Source organism: Trichomycterus rosablanca, chromosome 8 (genome assembly GCF_030014385.1).
Source record: "Trichomycterus rosablanca isolate fTriRos1 chromosome 8, fTriRos1.hap1, whole genome shotgun sequence".
Classification (NCBI taxonomy): Eukaryota; Metazoa; Chordata; class Actinopteri; order Siluriformes; family Trichomycteridae; genus Trichomycterus; species Trichomycterus rosablanca.
Genome location: NC_085995.1, coordinates 41,688,819 through 41,713,435, shown reverse-complemented (window position 1 = coordinate 41,713,435; position 24,617 = coordinate 41,688,819). Strand labels below are relative to the sequence as shown.

At 46.7% G+C, this 24,617-nt stretch overlaps 2 protein-coding genes across 2 annotated transcripts in view; both read right to left on the bottom strand.

The window, feature by feature from the left end:
- stag2b (STAG2 cohesin complex component b) overlaps nucleotides 1-14,075 on the bottom strand; it is a 29,343-nt gene extending 15,268 nt beyond the window's left edge. Inside the window, exons 1-9 of the mRNA XM_063000922.1 lie at nucleotides 13,915-14,075; nucleotides 4,749-4,886; nucleotides 4,133-4,211; nucleotides 3,831-3,965; nucleotides 3,658-3,754; nucleotides 2,882-2,958; nucleotides 2,604-2,808; nucleotides 1,741-1,892; nucleotides 811-884 (exon numbers count right to left, since the gene is read on the bottom strand). Coding sequence (XP_062856992.1) covers nucleotides 811-884; nucleotides 1,741-1,892; nucleotides 2,604-2,808; nucleotides 2,882-2,958; nucleotides 3,658-3,754; nucleotides 3,831-3,965; nucleotides 4,133-4,211; nucleotides 4,749-4,792 — 863 coding nt within the window. The 5' untranslated portion in view covers nucleotides 4,793-4,886; nucleotides 13,915-14,075. The remainder of the gene's footprint in view (nucleotides 1-810; nucleotides 885-1,740; nucleotides 1,893-2,603; nucleotides 2,809-2,881; nucleotides 2,959-3,657; nucleotides 3,755-3,830; nucleotides 3,966-4,132; nucleotides 4,212-4,748; nucleotides 4,887-13,914) is intronic.
- A 3,771-nt stretch (nucleotides 14,076-17,846) lies between these two features.
- The window catches only part of xiap (X-linked inhibitor of apoptosis), a 12,939-nt gene continuing 6,168 nt past the window's right edge, over nucleotides 17,847-24,617 (bottom strand). The window contains exons 2-7 of the mRNA XM_063000921.1: nucleotides 23,635-24,433; nucleotides 22,618-22,717; nucleotides 21,169-21,241; nucleotides 21,053-21,077; nucleotides 20,761-20,955; nucleotides 17,847-18,728 (exon numbers count right to left, since the gene is read on the bottom strand). Of these exons, the coding sequence (XP_062856991.1) occupies nucleotides 18,538-18,728; nucleotides 20,761-20,955; nucleotides 21,053-21,077; nucleotides 21,169-21,241; nucleotides 22,618-22,717; nucleotides 23,635-24,424 (1,374 nt within the window). The 5' untranslated portion in view covers nucleotides 24,425-24,433 and the 3' untranslated portion in view covers nucleotides 17,847-18,537. The remainder of the gene's footprint in view (nucleotides 18,729-20,760; nucleotides 20,956-21,052; nucleotides 21,078-21,168; nucleotides 21,242-22,617; nucleotides 22,718-23,634; nucleotides 24,434-24,617) is intronic.

Genomic DNA, 24,617 nt, shown 5'->3' with positions numbered 1-24,617 from the left:
AACAGAGCAGAGTTCCTGAACGTGTAGCGAGCAAATTACAGCATAAAACCTCCTACTGAGTGAGTTTATACTAACGTACAAGGTGTGTAGTGTGTGTATAATAGAATATAAAGTGCCTAGTGTGTGTACGAGTGTGTGAATATAGTGTGTATAAAGTGTGTGTGTGTGTGTGTGTGTGTGTGTGTGTGTGTAGATGTGCATGGTGTGAATAGTGCATGCAAGTGTGTCTGTGTGTGTACAGTAATGTATAAAGTGTGTGTGTGTAGTAGTGTGTGTGTATAGTAGTGTATAAACTGTGTGTGTGTGTATAGAGCATGTGTGTGTAGTAGTGTATAAAGTGTGTAGTGAGTATAGTGTGTGTGTGTGTGTAGATGTGTATGGTGTGAATAGTGCATGCAATAGTGTGTGTGTACAGTAGTGTATAAAGTGTGTGTGTGTGTGTGTGTGTGTGTGTAGTAGTGCATGCAATAGTGTGTGTGTGTGTGTACAGTAATGTACGTATAAAGTGTGTAGTGAGTATATATATATATAGTGTGTGTGTGTGTAGATGTGCATGGTGTGAATAGTGCATGCAGTAGTGTGTGTGTGTGTACAGTAGTGTATAAAGTGTGTGTGTGTGCAGTAGTGTGTGTGTGTATAGCAGTGTATAAAGTGTGTAGTGAGTATATAGAGTGTGTGTGTAATGTGTGTGTGTGTACAATAGTGTGTTTAAGAGTGTGTTTATTTTGTGTAGTGTGTGTATAGTAGTGTGTGCAGTAGTGTGTGTGCAGTAGTGTGTGTGTGTGCAGTAGTGTGTGTGTGTGTGTGTACCGGTATCTGTGTATAAACACTCCTTTAAAAATGGCGTTCATCATGTGCTCAATTTCATCCTGATTCTCTTGGAGCTGCAGAGAAATAAAAACGTATTAATAATAAAATCTCCAGTAACACCAGTAACACCAGTAACTCCAGTAACACCAGTAACTCCAGTAACTCCAGTAACACCAGTAACTCCAGTAACTCCAGTAACACCAGTAACACCAGTAACTCCAGTAACTCCAGTAACACCAGTAACACCAGTAACTCCAGTAACTCCAGTAACTCCAGTAACACCAGTAACACCAGTAACTCCAGTAACTCCAGTAACACCAGTAACACCAGTAACACCAGTAACTCCAGTAACTCCAGTAACTCCAGTAACACCAGTAACACCAGTAACTCCAGTAACACCAGTAACACCAGTAACTCCAGTAACTCCAGTAACACCAGTAACACCAGTAACACCAGTAACACCAGTAACTCCAGTAACACCAGTAACTCCAGTAACTCCAGTAACACCAGTAACACCAGTAACACCAGTAACTCCAGTAACACCACAGTTTGTCCTGGTACAAAACCAAGTCCAAGTTAGGATTAAATGTAAATAAAAGCAGACAGCAGTAAAAGAAATAAGAAAATAATTCCAAAAACGTCCGAGTCTCAGCTGGATGTGGATCAGCTAATAAAGGATCGTCTATAACAGGCTCGGCTCTTTGTGAGCGCGGACAGGAGGAGGTTCTGCACCCTGCAGAAATCTGTACGAGCCAGTAATAACATTCTACAGTCCACAAACACACTGTGGAACAACACGTGCTTCCTGCTTCTTTCAGCAACATCCCTTCTGTGGCTTTGTAATGAGAGCGGGTGCAGGTGCTAGACTGTCCTGCCAGCAGTGTAAACATTCCATCTCAACCCCCCCCCCCGCCCCGCCCGGCGTCTCACCTCCTTGCGTTTCTGCAGGAGCAGCTCCAGGCGGTCGTTGGCCCTCTTGCCGATCACCTTGTTCCTCTCGGCCTCGTACTGACGCTGCGTGTTGTCCATGTTGATGCTGAGATTCAGCGCCACGTTCACCAGAGCCGTCATCAGCTTCATCGCTGTGGAGACCAACACAGGAACCCAATAATCAGGCGTTTAAATACGTAGGTTTTACATTTACCAAAGACTCTAGTATCTAATAGATCCCTCTAGCATCTAGTAGATCCCTCCAATATCTAACAGATCCCTCTAGCATCTAATACATCCCTCTAATATCTAACAGATCCCTCTAGCATCAAATAGATTTCTCTAGTATATAACAGATCCCTCTAGTATCTAATAGATCCCTCTAGCGTTGAATAGATCCCGCTAGAATCTAGTAGATCCCTCTGGTATCTAACAGATTACTCCAGTGTCTAATAGATCCCTCTAGTATCAAAGAGATCCCTCTATTATCTAATAGATCCCTCTAGTATGTAGTAGATTCCTCTAGCATCTAATAGATCCCAATAGTATCTAATGGAACCTCTAATATCTAGTAGATCCCACTAATATCTAGTAGATCCCACTAATATCTAGTAGATCCCCTCACGCTTACATGCACCAGTGTTACCATGAGCATTTTTTGGAAGGGGGGGTCTCAATGTTTTATCAGGGTCGCTGTGTATAATGTAGTGTATATACAGTATATAACATAAATAGGAACGGGGGGGGGGGGGGGGGGGGGTCAGATCCAATCATCTATAATGGCTTTTGAGGACACTCAGAAGAATGCCCCCCCCCCCATTCCCCCTCCCCCGCTGAAGGTCGTGCAGTGACGTGGTTCTGACCTGCGAGGGTGCTGGTGTGCCTGAAGGCTCGAACCTGAGAGTCGGACAGGCCGGTGAGCAGCGAGATGATGGTGTCCATCATGTACTCATCATAGATGATGCTGTACTGACACTGGCGCACCAGTACTGAGATGAACTCACAGAAGCTGCTCCTGAACTTCTTCCACTGAGGTCCAGCCATGGTGAGAGGATAATCTCCACTGTCCTGCAGTCACAGGGTCAGAGGTCAAAGAGGGTCAGAGAGGAACCTGAAAAAAAAACACCTGAGGAGAGCTCACCTCATCAAACTCCTCCGTCATCTTCCTGATGATCTCAGAGTTCTGCATGTGACGGAACATCTCACCACTCACAGCACCTGCACCCAGAACCAGAGGAACCCTCGTCAGAACAGAACAGATCAGATCAGATCAGATCAGAACAAACCAGAAAAGAACATAACAGAATAAATCAGATCAGATCAGAACAGACCAAAAGAAATTAGATCAGAACAAATCAGATCTGTTACATTACGATCCATCACACAGTTTCAGTTCTGGTGAGGTGAGGGCAGATGAAGATGGGGTTAAGTTTGGGTGGGGTTAGGGTGAGGATGGGGTCGGGGTGAGGTGAGGTTGATGTGAGGGCGGGGTGAGGTGAGGGCGGGGTGAGGTAAAGGTGAGGTTTGGGTGGGGTTAGGGTGAGGTGAGGGCGGGGTGGGGTTAGGGTGAGGTGAGGGCAGATGAAGATGGGGTTAAGTTTGGGTGGGGTTAGGGTGAGGATGGGGTCGGGGTGAGGTGAGGTTGATGTGAGGGTGAGGATGGGGTCGGGGTGAGGTGAGGGCGGGGTGAGGTAAAGGTGAGGTTTGGGTGAGGTGAGGGCGGGGTGGGGTTAGGGTGAGGTGAGGGCAGATGAAGATGGGGTTAAGTTTGGGTGGGGTTAGGGTAAGGATGGGGTCGGGGTGAGGTGAGGTTGATGTGAGGGCGGGGTGAGGTGAGGGCGGGGTGAGGTGAGGGCGGGGTGAGGTAAAGGTGAGGTTTGGGTGGGGTTAGGGTGGGGCGAGGGCGGGGTCACCTACCTTTACAGCCTGAACACTGGATGAAGAAGTTGATGAGGTGGATCAGCGAGGCGTCTCTCTCCAGCTTGTAGGACTCGATCCAGTCGTCCACCACAGACTGAGACACACCCAGCACCCAGAGTCAGGATCTGATACTTCAGTTACTGTGAGAGTGGTGATGCAAACACACCTACCTGCATGGCACTCTTCCCCAGCCTGACCACTTCAAACAGCATGATGTTCTCCATGCCATTCTCCTGATGATGCCCGTTCAAACGCCCAGCACCCTTCCCTCCCTTCCCCTTCTCTCCTGGGGCCTTCTTACCCTTCTACCGAGAGAGAGAGAGAGAGAGAGAGAGTGAGAGAGAGAGAGAGAGAAGTGTTACAGCACCACGTCATGCCTAAAGCTCCGGGACTTCAGCGAACCACAGTGAGAACCATCATCATGATGAGCTGTGATTATTAACAGATGAGTGAGATGGAGAGATGGACCTACCTTCCCTTTTCCCTGAGGAACATTTCTCCCCTCGAAATCATCAAAGTCCGTGTCTGAGGAGAAGCGCGAGTCTGTGTCCCTGTACAACAACACCAAACACATCATCACCATCACCATCATCATCATCATCATCATCATCATCATCACCATCACCATCATCATCATCATCACCATCACCATCACCATCATCACCATCATCATCACCACCATCACCATCATCACCATCATCATCACCATCATCATCATCATCATCACCATCACCATCATCATCATCATCATCATCACCATCATCATCACCATCATCATCATCATCATCATCACCATCATCATCACCATCATCATCACCATCACCATCACCATCATCACCATCATCATCATCATCACCATCATCATCACCATCATCATCATCACCATCATCATCATCATCATCATCACCATCATCATCACCATCATCATCATCACCATCATCATCACCATCATCAACACCAAACACATCATCACCATCATCATCATCACCATCATCACCATCATCATCATCATCATCATCATCATCATCATCATCATCATCATCACCATCATGATCTCATCAGATCTCATCATGAAGATCAGGACTCACTGAGGATAATGAAACTCCGGATGGAACTCTGGTGCTGCTATCATTTCTTCAACATCTTCTGGAGCACCTCACCATGTCACTGTTCCTCCTCAGTCAGAACCACGAACAGCTGATGGAACCTTCTGAGGTTCATAAGAGCTGCAACACAAGAAACAAAGATCCACCATCAGAACCTTCATACACAGACACACACAAACACACTGGGGAAGTTCCAACACAGTCAGAAGAAGCTGCGAGTGTCCTACAGGCAGAGGAGTTCAGGTTCATGTTCTCATCCCAGCCAGCAGGGGGCAGAACTGCACTATCTGTATGTGGGTGCTGGATCTGTGTGTTGCTGCATCCCTGCACAAGAGCCCTATTAATGCTTATTGTTCATAAATGTTTATAAGAGAAGCGTTAATGATTCAGAGTTTATTCTTTTAAACATTAGAGCAGCTTGAAAACTAAGAATTATTACAGCATTTAGTGTAACAGGAACCTGCATGAAGAACTATGGAACTAGAATCGTGCCAGGAGGAGGTCAGGTAAGATCCCAGTATTTTGTTCAGGGCTCCCAGCACTTCCATAAAGTTCATTATTATAACTACATTAGACTGCAGTAATAATAAAATCACGTTAAGGTAAGATGAAGCGGCGCTGCACAGGTTCCAGTTTCGGTCTGTGAGGCAGAACGTGGATTTTAGTCACATTAAAGTCAGAAGCTCAGAGACAGAATCGTTTTACTAATGTTTAATTACAGAAACGTGTAGATTTAATAAAGAAACGTAAAATAATTCACCACCGTACACAAAAAACACTGACAAAACCAAACCCGCTCCTGATTCTACTTTAACCCTGGTCGGGGTGAGTAGTGGATTCACTCCTTCATCTCTATAAATCACTAATCATTTTAATTAAAAGCTTTTAACATAATTGTATTTTATTAAGCTTTATTATCAATTCTATAATCCATCATGTTTATTTTCTATCTTTATTGGTAAAAGCATCAGATTTTTCTGCTTTATGTATCAGCATTAAAATGTGGTGACAAACTAACCAACAGAACCTTTATACTAGTGTAAACATGTCATATTTATTTAGAGTTTTTAATAAATAAAAGGTAATAAACTGTAGAATGAATCTGAAAATGAACATTAAACAGTAAAACCGCAGCACATTCGGATCTTTTCACTGAATCATTCATTCATTCGACTCAACATTAAGAGTCGATTCTCTGAGCTCTACATCCTCATCCCTCCCCGGTACTCATCACATCCTCATCCCTCCAAGGTACTCATCACATCCTCATCACATCCTCATCCCTCCCCGGTACTCATCACATCCTCATCACATCATCATCCCTCCCCGGTACTCATCACATCCTCATCACATCCTCATCCCTCCCCGGTACTCATCACATCCTCATCCCTCCCCGGTACTCATCACATCCTCATCACATCATCATCCCTCCCCGGTACTCATCACATCCTCATCCCTCCCCGGTACTCATCACATCCTCATCACATCATCATCCCTCCCCGGTACTCATCACATCCTCATCACATCATCATTCCTCCCCGGTACTCATCACATCCTCATCCCTCCCCGGTACTCATCACATCCTCATCCCTCCCCGATACTCATCACATCCTCATCATCCCTCCCCGGTACTCATCACATCCTCATCATCCCTCCCCGGTACTCATCACATCCTCATCACATCCTCATCCCTCCCCGGTACTCATCACATCCTCATCACATCATCATTCCTCCCCGGTACTCATCACATCCTCATCCCTCCCCGGTACTCATCACATCCTCATCCCTCCCCGATACTCATCACATCCTCATCCCTCCCCGGTACTCATCACATCCTCATCCCTCCCCAGTACTCATCACATCCTCATCCCTCCAAGGTACTCATCACATCCTCATCCCTCCAAGGTACTCATCACATCCTCATCCCTCCCCGGTACTCATCACATCCTCATCACATCATCATCCCTCCCCGGTACTCATCACATCCTCATCCCTCCCCGGTACTCATCACATCCTCATCACATCATCATCCCTCCCCGGTACTCATCACATCCTCATCACATCATCATCCCTCCCCGGTACTCATCACATCCTCATCCCTCCCCGGTACTCATCACATCATCATCCCTCCCCGGTACTCATCACATCCTCATCACATCCTCATCCCTCCCCAGTACTCATCACATCCTCATCACATCATCATCCCTCCCCAGTACTCATCACATCCTCATCCCTCCCCGGTACTCATCACATCCTCATCCCTCCCCGGTACTCATCACATCCTCATCCCTCCCCGGTACTCATCACATCCTCATCCCTCCCCGGTACTCATCACATCCTCATCCCTCCCCGGTACTCATCCCATCCTCATCACATCCTCATCCCTCCCCAGTACTCATCACATCCTCATCCCTCCCCGGTACTCATCACATCCTCATCACATCATCATCCCTCCCCGGTACTCATCACATCCTCATCACATCATCATCCCTCCCCGGTACTCATCACATCCTCATCCCTCCCCGGTACTCATCACATCCTCATCCCTCCCCGGTACTCATCACATCCTCATCCCTCCCCGGTACTCATCACATCCTCATCACATCCTCATCCCTCCCCGGTACTCATCACATCCTCATCCCTCCCCGGTACTCCTCACATCCTCATCCCTCCCCGGTACTCATCACATCCTCATCCCTCCCCGGTACTCATCACATCCTCATCCCTCCCCGGTACTCATCACATCCTCATCCCTCCCCGGTACTCATCACATCCTCATCACATCATCATCCCTCCCCGGTACTCATCACATCCTCATCCCTCCCCGGTACTCATCACATCCTCATCCCTCCCCGGTACTCATCACATCCTCATCCCTCCCCGGTACTCATCACATCCTCATCACATCCTCATCCCTCCCCGGTACTCATCACATCCTCATCACATCATCATCCCTCCCCGGTACTCATCACATCCTCATCCCTCCCCGGTACTCATCACATCCTCATCCCTCCCCGGTACTCATCACATCCTCATCCCTCCCCGGTACTCATCACATCCTCATCACATCCTCATCCCTCCCCGGTACTCATCACATCCTCATCACATCCTCATCCCTCCCCGGTACTCCTCACATCCTCATCACATCATCATCCCTCCCCGGTACTCATCACATCCTCATCCCTCCCCGGTACTCATCACATCCTCATCACATCATCATCCCTCCCCGGTACTCATCACATCCTCATCACATCATCATCCCTCCCCGGTACTCATCACATCCTCATCCCTCCCCGGTACTCATCACATCCTCATCCCTCCCCGGTACTCATCACATCCTCATCACATCATCATCCCTCCCCGGTACTCATCACATCCTCATCCCTCCCCGGTACTCATCACATCCTCATCCCTCCCCGGTACTCATCACATCCTCATCCCTCCCCGGTACTCATCACATCCTCATCACATCCTCATCCCTCCCCGGTACTCATCACATCCTCATCACATCCTCATCCCTCCCCGGTACTCCTCACATCCTCATCACATCATCATCCCTCCCCGGTACTCATCACATCCTCATCCCTCCCCGGTACTCATCACATCCTCATCACATCATCATCCCTCCCCGGTACTCATCACATCCTCATCACATCATCATCCCTCCCCGGTACTCATCACATCCTCATCCCTCCCCGGTACTCATCACATCCTCATCCCTCCCCGGTACTCATCACATCCTCATCACATCATCATCCCTCCCCGGTACTCATCACATCCTCATCCCTCCCCGGTACTCATCACATCCTCATCCCTCCCCGGTACTCATCACATCCTCATCCCTCCCCGGTACTCATCACATCCTCATCACATCCTCATCCCTCCCCGGTACTCATCACATCCTCATCCCTCCCCGGTACTCCTCACATCCTCATCACATCATCATCCCTCCCCGGTACTCATCACATCCTCATCCCTCCCCGGTACTCATCACATCCTCATCACATCATCATCCCTCCCCGGTACTCATCACATCCTCATCACATCCTCATCCCTCCCCGGTACTCATCACATCCTCATCCCTCCCCGGTACTCATCACATCCTCATCACATCATCATCCCTCCCCGGTACTCATCACATCCTCATCCCTCCCCGGTACTCATCACATCCTCATCACATCATCATCCCTCCCCAGTACTCATCACATCCTCATCACATCATCATTCCTCCCCGGTACTCATCACATCCTCATCCCTCCCCGGTACTCATCACATCCTCATCCCTCCCCGATACTCATCACATCCTCATCATCCCTCCCCGGTACTCATCACATCCTCATCACATCCTCATCCCTCCCCGGTACTCATCACATCCTCATCACATCCTCATCCCTCCTCGGTACTCATCACATCCTCATCCCTCCCCAGTACTCATCACATCCTCATCCCTCCCCAGTACTCATCACATCCTCATCACATCCTCATCCCTCCCCGGTACTCATCACATCATCATCCCTCCCCGGTACTCATCACATCCTCATCACATCATCATCCCTCCCCGGTACTCATCACATCCTCATCACATCATCATCCCTCCCCGGTACTCATCACATCCTCATCACATCCTCATCCCTCCCCAGTACTCATCACATCCTCATCACATCCTCATCCCTCCCCGGTACTCATCACATCCTCATCACATCATCATCCCTCCCCGGTACTCATCACATCCTCATCACATCATCATCCCTCCCCGGTACTCATCACATCCTCATCACATCATCATCCCTCCCCGGTACTCATCACATCCTCATCACATCCTCATCCCTCCCCGGTACTCATCACATCCTCATCACATCCTCATCCCTCCCCAGTACTCATCACATCCTCATCCCTCCCCAGTACTCATCACATCCTCATCACATCATCATCCCTCCCCAGTACTCATCACATCCTCATCACATCCTCATCCCTCCCCGGTACTCATCACATCCTCATCACATCATCATCCCTCCCCGGTACTCATCACATCCTCATCACATCCTAATGCGTTTGTTGTCATGTGGGCGTGTTGCTTGTGTAGTGGGCGTGTTGCTTGTGTAGTGGGCGTGTTGCTTGTGTAGTGGGCGTGTTGCTTCTTTAGTGGGCGTGTTGCTTGTGTAGTGGGTGTGTTGCTTGTGTAGTGGGCGTGTTGCTTGTGTAGTGGGCGTGTTGCTTCTTTAGTGGGCGTGTTGCTTGTGTAGTGGGCGTGTTGCTTGTGTAGTGGGCGTGTTGCTTCTTTAGTGGGCGTGTTGCTTGTGTAGTGGGTGTGTTGCTTGTGTAGTGGGCGTGTTGCTTGTGTAGTGGGCGTGTTGCTTCTTTAGTGGGCGTGTTGCTTGTGTAGTGGGTGTGTTGCTTGTGTAGTGGGCGTGTTGCTTGTGTAGTGGGCGTGTTGCTTCTTTAGTGGGCGTGTTGCTTGTGTAGTGGGCGTGTTGCTTGTGTAGTGGGCGTGTTGCTTCTTTAGTGGGCGTGTTGCTTGTGTAGTGGGCGTGTTGCTTGTGTAGTGGGCGTGTTGCTTCTTTAGTGGGCGTGTTGCTTGTGTAGTGGGCGTGTTGCTTGTGTAGTGGGCGTGTTGCTTGCGTAGTGGGCGTGTTGCTTTTTTAGTGGGCGTGTTGCTTTTTTAGTGGGCGTGTTGCTTGTGTAGTGGGCGTGTTGCTTTTTTAGTGGGCGTGTTGCTTGTTTAGTGGGCGTGTTGCTTCTTTAGTGGGCGTGTTGCTTGTGTAGTGGGTGTGTTGCTTGTGTAGTGGGCGTGTTGCTTGTTTAGTGGGCGTGTTGCTTTTTTTAGTGGGCGTGTTGCTTGTGTAGTGGGCGTGATGCATGTGTTTGTTTAGTGGGCGTGTTTGTTTAGTGGGCGTGTTTGTTTGTTTAGTGGTCGTGTTTGTTTGTGTAGTGGGCGTGTTGCTTGTTTAGTGGGCGTGATGCATGTGTTTGTTTAGTGGTCGTGTTTGTTTGTTTAGTGGTCGTGTTTGTTTGTTTAGTGGGCGTGTTTGTTTGTTTAGTGGGCGTGTTTGTTTGTTTAGTGGGCGTGTTTGTTTGTTTAGTGGTCGTGTTTGTTTGTTTAGTGGGCGTGTTCGTTTGTTTAGTGGGCGTGTTCGTTTGTTTAGTGGGCGTGTTCGTTTGTTTAGTGGGCGTGTTCGTTTGTTTAGTGGGCGTGTTTGTTTGTTTAGTGGGCGTGTTTGTTTAGTGGGCGTGTTTTGTTTAGTGGTCGTGTTTGTTTGTTTAGTGGGCGTGTTTGTTTTGTTTAGTGGGCGTGTTTGTTTTGTTTAGTGGGCGTGTTTGTTTAGTGGTCGTGTTTGTTTTGTTTAGTGGGCGTGTTTGTTTTGTTTAGTGGGCGTGTTTGTTTTGTTTAGTGGTCGTGTTTGTTTGTTTAGTGGTCGTGTTTGTTTTGTTTAGTGGTCGTGTTTGTTTAGTGGTCGTGTTTGTTTAGTGGTCGTGTTTGTTTTGTTTAGTGGGCGTGTTTGTTTTGTTTAGTGGGCGTGTTTGTTTTGTTTAGTGGTCGTGTTTGTTTGTTTAGTGGGCGTGTTTTGTTTAGTGGTCGTGTTTGTTTTGTTTAGTGGGCGTGTTTGTTTTGTTTAGTGGGCGTGTTTGTTTTGTTTAGTGGGCGTGTTTGTTTGTTTAGTGGGCGTGTTTGTTTTGTTTAGTGGTCGTGTTTGTTTTGTTTAGTGGGCGTGTTTGTTTGTTTAGTGGGCGTGTTTGTTTTGTTTAGTGGTCGTGTTTGTTTTGTTTAGTGGTCGTGTTTGTTTTGTTTAGTGGGCGTGTTTGTTTTGTTTAGTGGGCGTGTTTGTTTTGTTTAGTGGTCGTGTTTGTTTGTTTAGTGGGCGTGTTTGTTTTGTTTAGTGGGCGTGTTTGTTTTGTTTAGTGGGCGTGTTTGTTTAGTGGTCGTGTTTGTTTTGTTTAGTGGGCGTGTTTGTTTTGTTTAGTGGTCGTGTTTGTTTGTTTAGTGGTCGTGTTTGTTTTGTTTAGTGGTCGTGTTTGTTTAGTGGTCGTGTTTGTTTAGTGGTCGTGTTTGTTTTGTTTAGTGGGCGTGTTTGTTTTGTTTAGTGGGCGTGTTTGTTTTGTTTAGTGGTCGTGTTTGTTTGTTTAGTGGGCGTGTTTTGTTTAGTGGTCGTGTTTGTTTTGTTTAGTGGGCGTGTTTGTTTTGTTTAGTGGGCGTGTTTGTTTGTTTAGTGGGCGTGTTTGTTTGTTTAGTGGGCGTGTTTGTTTTGTTTAGTGGGCGTGTTTGTTTTGTTTAGTGGTCGTGTTTGTTTTGTTTAGTGGTCGTGTTTGTTTTGTTTAGTGGGCGTGTTTGTTTTGTTTAGTGGGCGTGTTTGTTTTGTTTAGTGGTCGTGTTTGTTTGTTTAGTGGGCGTGTTTGTTTGTTTAGTGGGCGTGTTTGTTTTGTTTAGTGGGCGTGTTTGTTTTGTTTAGTGGTCGTGTTTGTTTTGTTTAGTGGTCGTGTTTGTTTTGTTTAGTGGGCGTGTTTGTTTTGTTTAGTGGGCGTGTTTGTTTTGTTTAGTGGGCGTGTTTGTTTTGTTTAGTGGTCGTGTTTGTTTGTTTAGTGGGCGTGTTTGTTTGTTTAGTGGGCGTGTTTGTTTTGTTTAGTGGTCGTGTTTGTTTGTTTAGTGGGCGTGTTTGTTTGTTTAGTGGGCGTGTTTGTTTTGTTTAGTGGTCGTGTTTGTTTTGTTTAGTGGGCGTGTTTGTTTTGTTTAGTGGGCGTGTTTGTTTTGTTTAGTGGTCGTGTTTGTTTGTTTAGTGGGCGTGTTTGTTTTGTTTAGTGGGCGTGTTTGTTTTGTTTAGTGGGCGTGTTTGTTTTGTTTAGTGGTCGTGTTTGTTTGTTTAGTGGGCGTGTTTGTTTTGTTTAGTGGTCGTGTTTGTTTTGTTTAGTGGGCGTGTTTGTTTTGTTTAGTGGGCGTGTTTGTTTTGTTTAGTGGTCGTGTTTGTTTGTTTAGTGGGCGTGTTTGTTTTGTTTAGTGGGCGTGTTTGTTTTGTTTAGTGGGCGTGTTTGTTTGTTTAGTGGGCGTGTTTGTTTTGTTTAGTGGGCGTGTTTGTTTTGTTTAGTGGGCGTGTTTGTTTTGTTTAGTGGGCGTGTTTGTTTTGTTTAGTGGGCGTGTTTGTTTGTTTAGTGGGCGTGTTGTTTAGTGGGCGTGTAAACATCCAATCAGCTAAAATCAGATAAAATGATCCGATAATAAACCGGATGCGTCCTTCCCTAAACTTCCACTTTAGATCCAAAAACCTCCAGATTCCAGGTTCACCTAAAGGAACCGACTCACCGACTCTTCTATAAACGACACATCACTGGTACAAAGTTAGTCAGCCTCAGATTCCTGAAGCACCAAACTAAACGATCTGTTAATTATAAAGTTCTGGATAAACATCCATTACATTTACATCTGAACAACAAAAACATATGAATTAAATAAATAAAACCAAATAAAAAGCGTTTGATTTGTTATGCTATCAATGCTAATGCTAACCCGTCAGCTGTAGCGGGACCGAACTGAACTGTACATTAAGACAGAAATCATTATAATTCACTATTTAATTTAATTTGCTCGGTACATTCGGACACGAAATACTTTTAAATGTGCAGAAACAAATCGGAGTAAAAATATAAATCAAAATAAATCAACTAAAAGGAAAGAAAGGAAAGAAAGAAAAAAATCTCCATCTTGAAACCAGTGCAGCGGTTCCTCTCAGATTCTCCATTTTGGCTCAAATGGCTCCGGGTGGAATTAACTCACTAATGTGTTCAGATTAATGGTGTTCATGTGATTAATGAAATGCTGAGTTTGATATTAAACGTGTTTGAGTTTAAATGGCAGTTTTTGGAGGCTGGAGGAGGATTTAGAGCAGCTCGGCTCGTCCTCCATCTTGATTGTGTGTGTGCGGCTCCAGTTTCACCATCAACAACAACAGGAACCAGCAGATCCGGATCATCCGCGTCTCCTCAGCACACAACCTCACACATTCAGCCCGGTTCTGTCTCTCCGGACCCGGGCGTGTTTGTGAGCTGTAGGCGGGCTCGGAGGGGCTGGACTGGCTCTAGTCGCGGTGCTCGGACCGCAGCAAAACATCACTAAAGCTCTCCAAGTTCTCCAAACATCTCCGCCATTTTCATGCACACCTACCTGGCAGGGCCGGATCAGGGGGTCCCGCTGAAGCTCCTGGCTCGCTGCTCGGGCTGAAAGCTGTAGTGCGCGCAGATCCGACACGGATTCATGGATGTGGGTTTGAAAGTGGCGGTCAGGGGCGCGGGGCTTTCCTCTCACTCAGCCCGCTCTGTCCGGATCATCATCCACGCGGATAAGCGGTGCAAAGTCTCCACCTGCTGGTCAGAGCTGGTACTGCACTGATGGACCTACACACAGTTCCGTATATACTGTACATCTGGTCTTATCGTACTGTAAATACAGCAGTACCTTGTAACTCAACCCCCCCAAACACAAAATCTTCAAAACTCAACGTGTTCAGCTTCTTTAAAAAATATGTGAATATGTAAAAAATACATGTGAATCTGAGCTGAATCTGCATCAGTGTAGAATAAGGTGCAGATCCAGGGTTACAGCTCCACATGTATCTGTGTTTATCTGGATTCTCCTCCCTGTTTCACTTTTAAACTTGTGTTACAGCTCCAGCTTCTGAGAAATGGTGAGAATCAGAATCAGCTTCTCCCAGAGTCTAAAACGCTTCTGGTTGAGAATAAAGCTTAACGTGGTTTAATGTAGTAAAAGAAGGAGACAGGAGCACTAAACTTCTCTTCATTATTACTGCTCATAAGTTCCTCCACTAATCACATTCCTCACTCGCTGTTTTACTACAGTAAGTTCTACACAGCCATCATAGAGTCCATCGTCACCACCAAGGACGGATTAAGGATAGTCTGGGCCCCTGGGCAAAGATATGCTGCAGCGAGTGAGTTAGCCTTTAAAGTGAGCTCACTGTTGGACATATTGTCAGGCATGAAAAGAACATCAAATAGCTCAGTTAAGTGTGTGTATGCATTCAAACTGCTTGAAATTGCTTGTCTTAAATGTAAATAATTGCAAAATTGCTAAATTAATTTGTGTCTCTGCGCTTAAGAGAAATTGAACATAATAATTTTGAAACAATACAAATTCAGAAACATTAAGTAAGGGCCTGAAACGCATATTTGCAACAAAACGTCTGTTATGAATGATGGTAGCTTGCCTGGCAATTTGTAGGTCCCTAGAAAGTCAAGGAGCCATGGTAAACGACTTCTATGGAAGTCAAGGGCCCCATAGCAGGGGCCCTCGTGATCAAGGGCCCTCTAATGGTATGCCCTGCTCTTCTCTAGGGCCCCCTGGTAGGGGCTCTCATAACCAGGGCCCTCTAAAAATATGCCCCCCTCTTTCCTAGGACCCCTAATAGCCAGAAGTCGAAGTCAGAGCAGTGCCACAACGCCTCATCCATTTTCATAAGGGGCCCAAAAGCATGGCTAGGGCCCAAAAGCATGGCTAGGGGCCCCAAAAGCATGGCTAGGGCCCCCAAGAGGCCCTAGGGTCAAAGTCCCTAATAGTCAGAGGATCCTTCAAATGAAGGGTCCTCGGAAATAAAAATATATTGTATCATAAATGTTGATAGGCATCGCAAAATGTTTTGGGCCAGGGCCCCCCCGGGCTCAAGGGCCCCTGGGCGCTGGCCCCACTGGCCCGGTCAGTAATCCAGCCATGGTCACCACATCCATCACAGTGTGGGGCAGCGCTGTCACAAAACATGACACCAAGAGACTGCAGCGCATCATCAAGTCTGCAGAGAGGACCATCGGTGTAAAGCTGCCCACACTGCTGGACCTGCATGCCTCCAGAACCAGGAAGCGTGCAGAGAAAATCATCACTGACCCGTCTCACCCTGGCCATCACATGTTTCGGTGCCTTCCATCAGGCCGACGCTTCAGCCACATGAAGACCCGAACGACCAGGCTACAGAGAAGCTTTTATCCAAACTTCATTACGCTCATGAACAATTGAACACTACTGTACTGTTAATACTCGGGACACTTGCACATCAAAAACTACCTATTTCATTTATGTAATGGCATACACAGGATTTTCACCTTTACTTCCATTTCATATTGATATATTTTTATATTTTCTATAGTTTTTATATTGCACAAAACTGCACCTTTTTAAAATTACAATGTAAATTGCACATGCTAAATGTTTACAATGTTTTCTATGTTTACAGGTATGAATGTGTGTTAGAGAGAGAGTGAGCTGTGTGAATAAGATTGTCTTTACTGTATTTTTTCGTGCACTGCAAGCATCTGTGTAACCAAAAACAAATTCCTTGTATGTGTGAGCATACTTGGCCAATAAAGCCCGATTCCGATAAGTCACGGTAAAAGCGGTTTTGTCACTTCTCATGTGAATGTGCCGGTGCTGAAGGGAATACGGTATTCCAACATCGAGCATCTCCACCATTAAGAAGCGTCAGAAAAAATAAAGAAGTAAAACTAAAGTGCAGCTTTTATTGTATTTTTATTGATGTGTAACTGTTTGTAATTGTATTTCAGTGTGTTTATATTATATTTGAGTTATTTTCAGTGTTTAAGTGTCAAAAACAACCTCATTATTTAACATGAGACTAAAATATCTGCAGCTCCACGGGACCATGGACGCATTAACAGGTTCTCCAAACATCCTTATGTTATGAAAAATACCTCGAAACTCAACTTCTTTAAAACTCCCAGAACCAACTGACGTCGAGTTTCAAAATACCACTGTAATATATTTTGATTTAAATAATTTTTCTGTGTGTTTATTTTACTGTAACTACAACAACAGTCACGCTAATAAAGCTCTAATAACGCTGTAGAAAGAGCGACATCCAGCGGCCAAACGGAAGAACTACTACAGCCTGTGTAACACTACAAATAGGGTCAACAGTTTAAACACACGTGGGAAGGACGCACAGAGTCGTGGGGGGAAAGTAAGTGCACCCTCCAGGGGCACAAACTTTTGCACATTTTAATGCACATTTTAATTTAGATTTGGTTCCCTGTAAAGGAAGAAACATGGAACAGTGGTCTTTTGCCAAGGTCAGGAAGAAAACAAGCAGACACGATGCCGAGTGGTCTGATGTAATCCGGAAACAGGTCTGCTGTGATGAAGCTGCTGGAACATGAAGTACACTGTCCACAGTCAAGAAATCTTCACATCATCATGGACGTAGAGGCTTCAATGAAGCTTTCAAATCAATGGATATTTGATGCTCTTTTAGTCCTGCTGGAATAATCATCTGACCCCAGCACACGTGTCCACTGTCTTACGGTCCATCTGAGATGGGCTCGGGCCCAGAAAACTCTGAGGTGTTTCTGTATAGAATTGATGTACAACTTTCTCTCTGTGTGTAATAAGAGTTTCAGGTTGAATATCTTGATGCATCGGTGGACTGTGTTAAGCAACAACAGTTTTCTGAAGTTCTCCAGTTCAACTTATGTTACAGCATCAGATTCTAAACGTGTTTCTGATCAGTGAAACAGTAGAAATAAAGACTGAAGAGAATGAACACGTCACACATTTAACTAAACGTCCCAACTTTTCTGGAAACGCAGTTTATGGTTTGTAATTGTCCTATTAGGAATTCCATTTTTGCTGAGTGTTTGTTTTAAAGGAAGAGTTGTCTCTTGGCCCTTGGAGAAATTTTAGCTGATTTTAGATTTACTGCTCTTTAGGATTTTCTTTGATTTAAAGAGTAGGGCCCACACTGTGGTTTGGTGGAGTCCTAGAGCTTTTGAAATGGCATTTGAGCTAAGATTGTGGTGTAGTGTTCCTGTAGATACTTTAAGGCTGCATTAAGGACTCTACAGACCTGGATGTATTTTATCACTAACTGATCTTGATTAATTGCTTAATTAAGAAATCAGGGCGTGGCTTTGTAAAGGTTATATAAGTGTTGGGTAACTTTGTCTCTTTAATAAATCCATTCCTACACAAGGAGAACATGCAAAAACCCCACAGTGACTGGAGGCAATGAGGAAATCTGGAGCTTCACACATTTTATCTTCTTATAAACATTAAAGGAAAATCAGAGACGTGAAAACGCTGTAAATTATTTCTACTTTATTTTATCTTCATATTCAAAAGCTTTTCAAAATAGATTTTAGAACAAAAGCAGCATTAAAATCTAAATCACGAACAAACTAAAATCAAGTGAAAATAATTTAAGAAAATAAGAAAAATCTACATGATGTGAGTTATAGACAAGCACTGAATCAGTGAGTCAGTGAATCAGAGTCGACATTGATTCAGGAGTCAGATTCAGAATTTGAACTGAACTGTAATGTTACAGAATGGAACCAGTTTGTTCAGGTCAAATGAGTCAAATCTCACATCAAACTTCCACTCAAAACAACAACAAACGAACATAAAGGACAAAAAAATCACCCGCCAATCCACTTACTGCAGCACGAGGTTTAAAGAGCAGCCAGAAAACGAGGTCGTATTTACATGGAGAATAAATGTTCCCTTTAGTACAGGCGTCTCAGCGAACGTAGCAAAAATCAGAGCAAAAATACAACAAAAATATATATTATTATTATATATATATATATATATATGTTTCTATATGATACAGAATCATCTTTATGTACATGTTATATAATATATATTATATTTCTATTATATTTCTAAGGAATGTGTATATTATTATGTGATTAGGGAAAAGCAGCAGTTCTTTCTAGTATGTGAGATTTTATTATATTTGATAATATTTGATGAGATTCTCTGAGATTAGGAGTAGGTTTTGATTTTCTGGGTAATGGTGGTGTTGCACATGGGACACTTGCTGAGCTGAGCGGAACATTTCTCACATGTTATCAAGTGTCCACAGGGGAGGAAGACGACGGAAATGTCGCGGTCCATACAGACTTTACAGCACTTCTCCCTCTGCAGCATCTCCAGCTTTTTAATGGGGTCGTCGTCTAAAACACACAAACACACACATAAACACACAAACACACACACAAACACACACATAAACACACACATAAACACACACACAAACACACACACACACACACACATAAACACACATAAACACACACATAAACACACAAACACACACAAACACACACAAACACACACATAAATACACACACAAACACACACACAAACACACACATAAACACACACACAAACACACACAAACACACACATAAATACACACACAAACACACACACAAACACACACATAAACACACAAACACACACACAAACACACACATAAACACACACATAAACACACACACAAACACACACACACATATAAACACACACATAAACACACACATAAACACACACATAAACACATAAACACACAAACACACACAAACACACACATAAATACACACACAAACACACACACAAACACACACATAAACACACACACAAACACACACAAACACACACATAAATACACACACAAACACACACACAAACACACATAAACACACACATAAACACACACACACACAAACACACACATAAACACACACACACACATAAACACACAAACACACACACAAACACACACACACACATAAACACACACAAACACACACACATAAACACACAAACACACAAACACACACATAAACACACACATAAACACACACATAAATACACACACATACACACACACATACACACACACAAACACACAAACACACACACACAAACACACACATAAATACACACACAAACACATACACACACACACACACACACACACAAACACACACATAAATACACACACACACACAAACACACACATAAATACACACACAAACACACACACACACAAACACACACATAAATACACACACATAAATACACACACAAACACACACACACACACACACACACACACACACACACAAACACACACACATAACCCCCCGGTGAATAAATGAAGACATTTACATTTTCAGCATTTAGTAGATGCTTTTCTCCAAAGCGACTTGCATTACAGTTACAGTATACAGTCAGTAATTGAGGGTTAAGGGCCTTGCTCAAGGGCCCAACAGTGGCAACATGGTAGTGGTGGGGCTTGAACCAGCGACCTCTCGATTACTAGTTCAGTACCTTAACCACAAGGCTCCGACTTGCCCAAGAAATAATAAGTAAACAAACACAGAATCAGAACGACGGGGCAGCGACCTGATAAACACAAACTGTGTTACAGATGATTAGAATAACATGAATAAAAATGGGCGTGGCGCTCGGGTGGTGCAACCGGCAAATTACCACGATCCACCACCATCAAGAATCAGGTTCGAGTCTTTTCCCACTGTAACAGCGACACCTGCTGTCTGTTTAGGGTACCGGCATGAGCGGTGGAGGAGTTACAGTACTGTGACAGTATACTGTCTAAGCAATTGAGGGTTAAGGGCCTCCAGGGGCCCAACAGTGACAACCTGGCAGTAGTGGGGCTTGAACCAGCAACCTTTTGATTACTAGTCCAGTACCTTAACCACTAACTGCCCTATACAGAGGAATACAGAGGGCGTAGCGTGATCCTCCCTGTGTAAATCCAGACGACTTCACACACACTGGACTGTACTGCGACGGCGTGGTGCAGCAGGCAGGGGTCGCCAGAGTGCAGACCGTGTTTACATGCATTATTTAAAGCATGATGAGATTCACTGTTTTACTCCTACAGTTGAGCATGTGAGGAAATAAATGAAATGTTTGTTTTGTTTATCCGCGTCAGTTTCTCAGTAGCCGGCGTTATCTACGTAGCATCGCTAAAGCTAATCATTTCGTTTCTTCATGTCCGGCGCTCATCAGCTGTATCGTTTGGTCAAGACAACCTTTGACCCCTCAGATTAGCCCTGATCTATACGGCGTCTCAGTAACAGTGGAGCTCATCACTGTCCTCTCAGTCGCTTCAGTGCAAACACACCTACTGCACTGCAGCGTGAGCTGGCGAGTGTGAGTGATGTATGAACTCACTCTGAGCTTCTCGCTCCTCGTCAGCGCGGTTACCGAAGGTGGCAGCAGCGTCGATGTCGTGGATCAGATCCGTCACCGTGGAGTAACCGGCTCCGCTCTGACGGATCTTCTCTAAAATCATCCGCTCCACCACGGCGGGGTCGAATCCCAGTTTTACAGCTTCCTGTCCGATCGCCGACTGCATCACGTCCGTCGCTGACGAGAGTAAAATAATTATAATAATAATTATAACGTCTTTATTAAACCAGCCCTGCAAACATCAGCATGAAAACAGATCAAACTCCAAACTCACTCCTCTCATGTCTGGAGAATCCGTTCTGAAAGAAATAAAAACACAGAAATAATAAAAATCTCTTCAGTCTCAGATACCAGATGAAATCATTTAGACTTCAGCAGAACGTTACTCACGGACGAGGAGCCGCCGCCCAGCTGGACACTGTTGATAAACGCCTGACCTTTCTCTGCCTGCAGGAAGCTGCATCTGTGGAATCAGAATTTTACACCCTGATGTTAGAAACATTCACCAGTGAGACCACTGTTCCACCAAAAAAGTGCTGGTCCCTGCAAACCAAGGCCGCAGCCATGAACGGAACGGGGACATGAAGGAAGTTCTCGTCATTGTAAAGCGTTCCTGCCAAATAAACAACTGCTGTGGACACGGGGAACCGATTCTGACATCACACCCAGCTCAGGAGTGGAAGCGGTTTAGGAGGAGAGAAGCTTTATGAAGCCGGAGCCTGGAGGTTCAGTACGAGGACGTGATCGTTCCATCGTCCGATAACAGAAAGACGCTGTATAAACGGCAGAACGCACTCCGCTCTCGCTAATTTACTTTCATCTTTCATCGAGATCAGATCCGAGCGTCCGAGATCGACTTCTTCAGCATCAGGCACGGATGGATCGACGCTCATGGACGAAGGTCAGATGCAGGACGAACGTGGTTCCTTTGCTTTACCTTCGATGATCGTGTAGGTTTATCACGCGCCGTGTCGTGGCCACGTCTGGGTAGCGCTGTCGCCTCACAGTAAGGAGGTTCTGGGTTCGATTCCCAGGCGGGGCGGTCCGGGTCCTCTCTGTGTGGAGTTTGCATGTTCTCCCCGTGTCTGTGTGGGTTTCCTCCCACAGTCCAAAAACCTGCGTTCAGGCTAAGTGGAGACACTGAATTGTCCTGTAGGTACCCGGCCGCTAGGATTAATAAACCAGTGCACTGTGGCGCCGGTCACACGCCCGGATAAATAAGGAGGGTCTGTCAGCAAGCGCATCCGGCTTAAAAACTGCTAAATCAGGGCGACCCCTAACCAGAGCAGCCGAAGAAGCGTCAGATCATGTGACCTGGAGCATCTGATCTGAGCATCATGTGATTTGGAGCATGTGGTGATGCGTCTCATTCCTCCGCCGGCCGCTGATGATTCGTTAGTGCTGCGGTTTGTTCTCTTCATTTCAGTTGTAAATAGAGGAAAGGCGGGAAAACAATGTTACTATGGCGACGCTAGGAGTCCCCCTACCCCCTTCTCACCCACTGACCACTTGCATCAGAGATTTGTTGGTTCCAGATCAGTAAGATTATGGGGCCATAACAGCACCGACCGGGGGGCTGCAGAACCATTCCGGATTTTGGGAGGGGGGGCGTGAATCCCATCAGTGATGTTCCGTTTGGTTCCTGATGGGCGGGTTTAGGTGTAGAGCTTCACTAACAGACACATTTCTACCGCACCACCATCACCAAACTGGTGCAGGGCTAACACGTGCTTCCCTCCAGACATGTGTAGCCAGCCACTGTGAGTGCACTAATGAAGGCAGTGACCACGCCCCTCCCACCACCTGCTAATGAATCCAAAATCTAATAGCTGTGTTTACCCGGGGTAGTGTTTGGCATGTTCTTTCCAGGGATCTTCATCTGGCTGCCAGTCCTTCAGTCCTCCACCACATTTAAAGCAAAGAACACGATCACCATCACCTGTACAAACACCAACAAACACTACGGTAACATCACAACGTCATCCTCCTCCTGTACCCTCCATCCTCCTCCTGTACCCTCCTGTACCCTCCATCCTCCTCCTGTACCCTCCATCCTCCTCCTGTACCTTCCATCCTCCTCCTGTACCCTCCTGTACCCTCCATCCTCCTCCTGTACCCTCCTGTACCCTCCTGTACCCTCCATCCTCCTCCTGTACCCTCCTGTACCCTCCATCCTCCTCCTGTACCCTCCATCCTCCTCCTGTACCCTCCTGTACCCTCCATCCTCCTCCTGTACCCTCCATCCTCCTCCTGTACCCTCCATCCTCCTCCTGTACCCTCCTGTACCCTCCATCCTCCTCCTGTACCCTCCATCCTCCTCCTGTACCCTCCTGTACCCTCCATCCTCCTCCTGTACCCTCCTGTACCCTCCTGTACCCTCCATCCTCCTCCTGTACCCTCCTGTACCCTCCATCCTCCTCCTGTACCCTCCATCCTCCTCCTGTACCCTCCTGTACCCTCCATCCTCCTCCTGTACCCTCCTGTACCCTCCATCCTCCTCCTGTACCCTCCATCCTCCTCCTGTACCCTCCTGTACCCTCCATCCTCCTCCTGTACCCTCCTGTACCCTCCATCCTCCTCCTGTACCCTCCTGTACCCTCCATCCTCCTCCTGTACCCTCCATCCTCCTCCTGTACCCTCCATCCTCCTCCTGTACCCTCCTGTACCCTCCATCCTCCTCCTGTACCCTCCTGTACCCTCCATCCTCCTCCTGTACCCTCCATCCTCCTCCTGTACCCTCCATCCTCCTCCTGTACCCTCCTGTACCCTCCATCCTCCTCCTGTACCCTCCTGTACCCTCCATCCTCCTGACCAGTACAGGAACTAAACATGCTGAGCTGTAGTATTAAATCAGACCTGCGCTGTAGAAGCCGGCCCGTGCCAGGCGCTCGGGGCTGATGGGATGCTCTCTGCCCTGGAAACTCTCCAGTCGTCCCTCGTACGTCTCCCTGGACCCGCTGATGTGGCTGCCGCCCTGTCTGGGCTCCATCGAGGCCACGTTCCCCACGTCGTGACCCAGAATGAAGAAGCAGTTGGAATAGTGGCGGGCGTGTTCCCCCCAGGGGTCGTCGCCCTCCTCCCAGCCCGACAGCATGCCCCCGCAGCAGAAGCACTGCACCCGGTCCGGCTGCCGGCTGCTCTCGGGGACGTAGAACATGCCCGCCTGCGCCAGCGCGGCCGGGCGCACCGGGGACCAGGACGGCCAGCCGGCGAAGGTGGCGAAGCGTTCGTCTTCACTCCTCATGTGAGGAATCTTGGGGTACAGGGTCTCGTCCACCACCTCCCCGGTGCGCAGCCGGAACTCCATGTCCTCGTCCCTGCCGGGGGTCCGAGAGGGGCCCGGGGCGTGGCCGGGGCGGTTCCTGCCGTGAGCGCAGCTGAGGAACATGCAGGCGGGAGACACGGCCTGGTGCCGGTCCAGCGGATTGTCGCCCTGGTTCCAGTTCTCGATGGTGCTGAGACAGCTGAAGCAGCGAACGCGGTCCGACTCCCCGGTGAAGTAGAGTCCAGCTCGGGCCAGTTTCTCCGCCGGGATCTTCAGAGAGGGAGGAAAGTCCTGAAACGAGTTCATCCGCCCGCTCACTGTCGACCAGTCCGGGCTACTGTCGTCTGATTCAATCCTACCAACCGCACTGAAGTCGGCCATCGTTACAGCCTGAGAGAGAGAGAGAGAGAGAGAGAGAGAGAGAGAGAGTCAGACAATAACAAGAGATATATATTAGTCCCACCAACAAACACACACACACACACACACACACACACACACACACACACACACACACACACACACACACACACACACACACACACACACACACACACACACACACAGTGTTTTT